The sequence below is a fragment of the Condylura cristata genome, unplaced genomic scaffold (genome assembly GCF_000260355.1).
Source record: "Condylura cristata isolate star-nosed mole 26May11 unplaced genomic scaffold, ConCri1.0 scaffold00022, whole genome shotgun sequence".
Classification (NCBI taxonomy): domain Eukaryota; kingdom Metazoa; phylum Chordata; class Mammalia; order Eulipotyphla; family Talpidae; genus Condylura; species Condylura cristata.
This window is the reverse complement of record NW_004567123.1, coordinates 20,998,677-21,006,564: the sequence shown is the minus strand read 5'-3', so window position 1 is coordinate 21,006,564 and position 7,888 is coordinate 20,998,677. Positions and strand designations below refer to the sequence as shown.

The following is a 7,888-nucleotide window of genomic DNA, read 5'->3' as shown; positions in this document are numbered from 1 at the left end:
TTCAACATGAGAAAAGGCATGTAATCTTGAAAAAGAAAACTACGACGATTTTTCCCACATCCATCTATGACTTCCAGTTTGATGAAATCGATAAAATTGTAACAATAAGCAAAAGTGAAGCTTCCGAAATAACCATCAGGAATACAGAACAAGAAACGTCTTACCTGGGACCAGGAACTTAGAGCTACTTCTCAGAAGTAGACCAAAACTCTTGCCGTCCCCTCAGCTGTTGTTCACCCATGTCCCATTGATAGACTACTTCATATAAAGTCATGAAAATACCACCATAACCCACCACCACCCTCAATCAACATGTGCTTCTAGGTAAAAACAGCTGTGGAAGGGAGTCCAGACATTCCAGTACTCCAGTGCTAAACTCTTGGATGCTTTTCTTGAAATGTCAAATTATTTCCAAGTCTCTTAACCCATTTGTAGTGTCCACTCCTTGATGCTGAGGTCCGCATAGTCTTAATCACTATGTTAAATATGCCAGCACTGATCTTGCCTTCTTTCTTAGTAGGTGTTTGGGGCCCCCTTTATAACAGGCCTGTCTCTAGCTGGCAGCATCGGGGTCACAGTTAGATTTTACATCCTTACACTCTGAGACCAGCTTTTGGAATACCACACTAAAAGCTGTTCTACAGAACAACAGACAATTCCGGTAGAAGGATCTATTTCACTCCTAACTAACTTTGGCCCAAAAGCCCTAGATGGTAGCTCATCGTAGGAAGCTGACCCGCCCTGTGCTGAGCTAGTTTTTTGTTCCTGTTGCCTCAAGATTGGAATCAAAGTTACTGAAAGACTGATCTCATAGTTCGTTTTCTTGACCAACCCTTGGTCACACCTGGACAGCAAAGGGATGGTAATGTCTCTTGATTGTGGGTGAAAAAATAGGTCATTTTTCCACACTAGTAATTGAGGATAACTATTGTCTGCCTCTCATGGGCTCAAAACACTTTCACACCCTGTTCCCTTTTAGAGTGGTCCAGCAACAGAACTCTATCACAGAGCTCATTGTTAGTCTTCTCTTCTCACTCTGCCGAGACCTGCTCACACTTCAGTGCACCATCATGTCCACAGAGTACTCTGACCCATAGCTTAGGCTAACCCTCCTCCTCTGGAAGGGTTTTCCTTACACACTGTCTAATTTCAGGGACACCTCTAAAGCAAGCTACAATGAAGCACTCTGGCTATTGTTAGCTTATCATATAAACCACTCCACAAGCCTGGTCTTTCCTCCTGTGTTAGTTAACCACGGAATTCCTGCTGACCCTGTTCATGTGGAATAAAGGAGAAGCAAGACCCAGTTTCAGCCTCTTGCAATGATTTTCAGTGAATGAAAGACAGACAAGGGTGGGAGGTGTGTGAATTTTAATGAGAGGGAGAGGGGATGACCAAAAGTTGAGGGTGGTGATGACCAGCAATCAAGATAACTCAGCCAGTGATTACTTTGGATCCAGTCAATTTTTCCCTCTGTGCCATTAAGGTTTATTCTCATGTGGGCCTGGAGGCAGCATGGATGACCATTTCTGCACTAGAAGTAGGGCTGCTTGGTCTTTTTGGAGGAGTCTCTACAGATTCCTAAGAATTGAAGGAAGTGAGAACTTCCTGCGGGATAGTAAATTTCCATAAAATTCTAAAGGGCTAAAACAATATTGAGATACCCCCCACACCTTTTAGAATGACCAAAATCTGAAACATTTTAATAATGCTGGCAAGAGTGTAGAAAAACTCTGGAGGAAGCTTGACACATACCTGGTGGAAATAAAAAATGACCAACCACTTTGGAAACTACTTTGGCAGTTTCTTACAAACTAAATATGTTCTTACCCATAAAATATCCAGAAATTGTGTCCCTTGGTATTTACCCGGAGGTATTGAAAATGTATGGCTACACAAAAATTATAGTAGCTTTATTCATGATTGCTAAAATTTGGAAGCAATCAAGATGCAAACTTCAGTAGGTACCTGGATAGATAGACTATGGTATGTCCAGACAATAGAGTATTATTCAACATTAAAAGGAATGAGCTGGGCCCTCCCTGGTGGCGCAGCGGGTTAAAGCACTGCACAAAGAAGCTTAAGCCACTTCCGCATAAGTTCGATCCCGCCTGCCCTGGAGGAGATCCACATGGATCTCCTGACCCGCCCGCTGCTCCCCTCAGCAGTGTACTTCGTCGATCTGCCTGTTCTGCACCCCACTCTGTCTCTCACCCTCGGCATCTCTAGCCTGTACTCCAGTTCTGCACGAATAAATAAATAAATCTTTTTTTTTAAAAAAAAGGAATGAGCTATCAAACCAGGAGCAGACACAGAGGAAGCTTAAATGCATGTTACCGAGTGAAAGAATCCAAACTGAAAAGGCTGCATACTGTATGATTTCAACTATGTGACATTCTGGAAAAGTCAAATTATTAAGACAATAAAAAGATCTGTGGTTGTCTGGAGTTGAGGTGTGGGAAGAGATGGCAGAGCAGTAAATATACTCTTAATAGTATACTGATGGATTCCTGCCATTACCTGTTTGTCCAGTGTAGAGAGTACGGCACTAAGGTTGAAGCCTGCTGTGAACTTGGAATTGTGTGATTATGATGTGCTAATGTAGGTTTATCAGTTTTAATAGAAGTAGCTCCCTGGTGGGGGGTGTTGATAACGGAGGAGACTACGTGAGTAGAGACAGAGGGCCTATGGTAAACCTTTTGTACCTTTTCTTCATTTTGCTGTCACCCTAACACCAGTCTAAAAAAATTGTCTTTACAAAAGAATCTCTTTGAAAATAAATATATCTGCCATGAATATTTATCTATAAGTCTTTGAAACCAAAATTTTATTTCTCTGGAATAAATGCCCAGATGCATTTTCTGAGTGACATGGTCAGTATATATTTAGTTTAAAAAAAATAAAATGTCAAACTAAATAAATAAAATGTCAGAGTATTTTTACCATTTAATATTCTCACCAGCAATGTGTAAAAGACCCAGTTTCTCTGCATTCCTGCCAACAGTTGATATTACCAGTATTTTTAATTTTCGCTGTGCTAATAGGTATATAATAGAATCTCATAGTGGTCTTAATTCCCTAATTGCTTTTCCCTAATTGCTAATGATGTTTGCATTTCTGTAATTGCTGGTGATGTTGAAATCCTGTCATGTGCTTGCTGCCATCTGTATTTCCTCTTCATGAAATGTCTCTTCTAGTGTCTGCTGTCTCCCTGGAGCGCTTGATTTTTACAGTTGAGTTCTGAGCTTTGGTTCTATGTTCTAAATAAAAGTTCTCCTTCAAATAGGTAGTTTGCAAGTACTTCCCCCGATCTGTAATTTTTTCATTTATCTTTTTTATAGGGTCTCCTGCAGAGTACAAGCTTTAAATTTTAAGTTCAATTTATTAATTTTTTTCTTTTATGGACTTCATATGTAAAAACTTTCCACCTACCCTTAGGTCTGTGTGCTTTTTCCTATGTTTTATTCTAAAAGCTTTCCATTTTATTGAAATCTGTGATTCATTTTGAGTTAATTTTTGTAGAAGTGAGGGTTAGACTGGGGTTCTTTATATCTACAAATGTCCAGTTGCTCCAGCACTGTTTGTTAAAAGGATTAGCTTTCTTCCAGTAAGCTAGTTTTTGCACAACTGTTTTTAAAAATTTATTGATTTTGCTTGGATAGGGCTATTTCTGGGTTCTCTGCTTTGTCTCATTGATCTGTGTGTATCTGCCTGTCCACCAGGATCACGCGGGCTTGATTACTATAGCTACACGAGCCTTAAAATCTAGTAGAATGATTCCTGTGACTTTATTCCTTTTCAGACCTGCTTTAGCTATTCTCATTTCTCAAAAGACCTCCTATGATTTCATTTGTGCAGCATGCTAAAAGTGACAAACTATGGAGACGGGAGGTTGACTGTTGGTTGCCATGAGTTAGCAGCAGTGACAAAGGTTGGAGAAGCGTCTGTGCTGCTCTGAAAGAGGAACAGGAGGGACATCTTTGTGGACAATCCTGTATCTTGACCATGGTTGAGTCTGCATAAATCTCCACTGCAATAAAATGTCATAGGTAGAAGTAGATACAGACATTTCACCAATATCAGTTTCCTGGCTTCTATAGTGTTCTGTAGTTACATAAAATATAAGTATTGGGGAAACAACATGGAAGGTACATGGGGCTCTCTGTACTATCTTTGCAACTTCCTGTGAATTATAATTATTAAAAAATAAAAAACCAAAGGGGACCTTGTGCACTGTTGACAGGAATGTAAATTCACACAATGCATGCACACAGATACCCTAAGTCCTAGCATTGAATGAAGGGACACATTTCATTTTATACTGACCAGAGAACATGTGTTGCCTATGCAGGAGTGTGAGGTGACACACTCCTGTGGCGTCTAAGACAATTGCCAGGCCCAGAGCGCACACCCTGTGAGTGCCATAATAAATCAGGAGACACTAATAGCAGCTCATGTTTATTGAGGACCTCCACGTGCTGTATTCTGTGCTCTCTCTCTCACTTCATTTCATTCTTTCAGTATCCTGAGACTGATTCCCTCATGTAAACTCATCACAAGGTCCTTGTGACTTTTTGTGAAATACCAAATAAGGAAGCCAGTTTTACCATAAGCTAATTGATTGAAATATGAGTTAAGTTTCTATGTCCTATTTCTGGTCACAAAAAAATCACCAAACTTTTAAGTCAAGACCCAAAGTATTTCTAATACTAAAAAATAATATTTCATTCATTCAGTTTTCAATCTGTTTATTCTAGTTCAGGGTCATGGTGGCCAGAGCCTACCCCGGCAGCTCAGGGCACACGGTACCCCTGGACAGGACACCTGCTGTCACAGGACGCCCTCCACGCACACCCACTCATCCAGACTGGGCCAAGGGATGCAGCCCAACGATCAGAGCATGCATATCTTTGGCAAGTGGGAGAGAACAGGAGTGCCCAGAGAAAACCCACGCCCTCCTGGGGAGATCCTGCACAAGGCCTCCACCAGGAGTTCATTGTTTTCCATCTCCTCAGCATAACAAAATGGAGCTGAATGAAGTGGTAAGACTTGAGGACCTGCTATGTGTGCAAAGTCTCACCCTGCAAAGTGGCAGTTCAAGTGGCTGCATGCATGGATCCATAAAGGAATGTAAAAATGGGTAATGAACATTTCATTTATCAATGAATAAATCCACATGTTTTCATCTTCTTTTTAATACTTGGAAACCTTCTGAGTCTTAAGGCTGAAGGCTCTAGAGCATCAAAAAGCATCTCAGCCAACTTCCCTAGAAACCTAAGTAAAATCATGTGGTCATGATAGTCATTTCCTATTTCTGCTTACTTTGCAAGAACAGTAGGGTGGGCTTGCAACAATAAGACAAAAATACTCACCTTCCCCTTTTTACATGGGGAGGGACAATTTTTCATAAGTTGATAATTTACATTTCAGAACACAGGCCAGAGAAGTGTTTGCTGTCCTAGAGGTAACATCTTTACTGCCCAGATCAAAAACAGCCATGGGAGATGGAATTGAAAAGGCTGACTCATGGTTACACGGGCAGCATTCAGGAGCGAGGATACTCAGTCTGTTACAGTTCTGAATCCAAATTTGAGTTACACCAAATTGTACCTATATGTGTTTTCCATCTTTGTTCCTTAACCTCATAAATACTTCCCAAGCTCCATCTTTGGGGAGACAGATTTGAGACCCTTGCCTCCACTCTCCTTTGGGGTGATCCCACATCAAATGGGTTTGTTTCTCAAAAGTTGGACTCTTGGTATATGGCTTCTGCCATCAGTTAGTAGGCCCACGTTCAGCAACATAAAGATGACTCTACCAGTCTACTCACACCCAAGATGAATCAACCCAAGGATTCTCCCTCTCTCTATCTCCTTTAAGTCTCTTGGTTCCCACATGTGCCCCTTAATCCACTCCTGGCCCAGTAGGCTTTCCTGTGACTGGTAGATGAGAAATTGTCTTCAAGAGTTTAGTAATCACCGCCCTCACCCCATTGGGCCATTGGTGAGCCATGGGTCAGCCCCAGCAATGACTGTCCATTGCTTCTTAACTCCCATCCTGTCACCTCCCCACCCTCATTCCATTTATCATAGCATTCCTCAGATTGACAGACATGACAGTCAGATTTGTGAGTTTTAATGGCGACCCTGAAGCAAAGCCATTTCTTCTCAGGACCTCTGTCCCCCTCAGCGGTACTGATCAGCAGTTTTCGTCCACGGGAGCACTCTATCAACTGTCCTCGGTTTGACTGTTAAATAACGAGTGAGGACACAGCATCGTTTGCGATTTGCACAACGTAAGAGCTTTTGTTCATCACTTTTGCAAACCAGTCGGCATGTTCCATTCATGAAACATTTGTCTTCTGGGCACAGGAACAACAAAAAAGCAAAAGTTAGTATCCCTTAGGAGAATAGGCAAGAGGACAAGCCCAGGAAAGGGAGGGCCAGGAGGCTGAGGGTTAGGTGAATAGTGCTGGCTGCAGCTCCAGGAAGAGACACAGTTCTGAAGGGCGAGAACTGAGGCAATTGTTCCAGTGTTGAGAACACCAAGATTGGAGGAGAACCTTTTAAGACATCCCACCATCTGGCTTCCTACCCCCCAAACTCCTAACTTTGGGTTCAATTGAAGCCAATGACAATCCCACCTAATGAAGCTAGGGTGTGATGAAAAAAAGGACAATAAACGTTATTCACTCACTGCTTTAAGATCAAGCAATGTTACCTGTAGAGAATGGAGGGGATTCACCCACATTTCAGCAGACCCTACTCCTTATCAATCAATGGCCTGATCCTATCTAACTTATCCAAAGAACCCCAACTCCAGCAATAATCCACTTGCCATCCCTCTTTGACCCATGTCACCCAACTCAAACTCAAAACCCAGTTCTATATTCATTAGACCTTCCAGCCCCTTGAGTCCCAACTCCAAGCCAAACCCAAATCTAAGCAATAGTCCATCACCCAGCTGAACTCCACACACCCTGCCCATTCAGTAACAACCCTCAGCCCATGCTCAGCCTAATCCCCAGTGCCAGTTCCCCTCAATCTAAAATCCCATTGCCTCCCCCGCCCCTTAAACTCTCAGTGAAGCCCAACTCCTCACATCCAACTCAGCTTCTCTCCATCACTCCAACTCCAAGGTCTTTCTCCCCTTTCATAATGCCCCTCCTCCAGCCTTCAATGTAATCTCTAAACTTTCTAACAAGCCCCCACCCAACCTGCCCGCACCCCATCACCCCTAACTCCTATCAAAGATTCTCACCAGAATACTATTCTGCTCTTCAGTACCAGGTGCTCTAAAGATCTGTCATTCCACTCTCATGCAAAAAAAAAAAAAAAGATTCAGAGATTGACATGAGATGATCATGGGGAAACCTCCAAAAGCACGTGAAATAAGAAAGGTTTCAGTTGCTACCCATAGTGGGGCGGGGGGCAGAGGGGGTGCGGGGGAAGGAAGACGCTCATAATCAGGGCCCCAGACACTGGTGAGAGACCCAAATTACCTGCTATCACTGGTTCCAAGGCCAAAAAGATGGCAAGAAACAGGAAAGGAAGCTTCATGGCTGGCGGATCGCAGAAGGAGGCGTCTGTGCTGCCGGGAATATAAACAGCTCCCTGCAGCAGGAACAGCCTCGCTTTTATGGCCAGGCCGTGGGCAGTGAGTTAGAGCAGGAGAAGATTTATACGGCATCAGTCAGGCCAAAGGACAGACGTGGCAGATGGAACAAGCACGAGACTGGCGAGTGGGAAACTGGCCAGCACTGAGCCAAAGCCCTGTCCGCGGGGGGGAAAGACACGGGCAAATTAAGGCCTCCGGGGACTACCCTCGTATTAACCAACAGCAGCATGCGTATCGAGAAACTTTTCATTTTAAAAAAGTACTTTTTCGG

General features: G+C 43.0%; 1 protein-coding gene across 1 annotated transcript; it reads right to left on the bottom strand.

The window, feature by feature from the left end:
- Nucleotides 1–6,185: 6,185 nt before the first annotated feature.
- Nucleotides 6,186–7,559, bottom strand: DEFB119 (defensin, beta 119). The gene is made up of 2 exons (XM_012728108.1): nt 7,502–7,559; nt 6,186–6,358 (listed from the first exon to the last, which is right to left on the bottom strand). Exons 1-2 carry the CDS (start codon nt 7,557–7,559, stop codon nt 6,186–6,188), a joined length of 231 nt encoding a protein of 76 aa, XP_012583562.1.
- Nucleotides 7,560–7,888: the final 329 nt, after the last annotated feature.

What these genes read in the sequence shown, in the direction of transcription:
- DEFB119 (XM_012728108.1), bottom strand. Translation starts at nt 7,559, where the DNA reads ATGAAGCTTCCTTTCCTGTTTCTTGCCATCTTTTTGGCCTTGGAACCA. An exon ending in CTTGGAACCAGTGATAGCAG is followed by an intron (nt 6,359 to 7,501) that starts GTAATTTGGGTC and finishes TGTGCCCAGAAG; the next exon opens with ACAAATGTTTCATGAATGGA.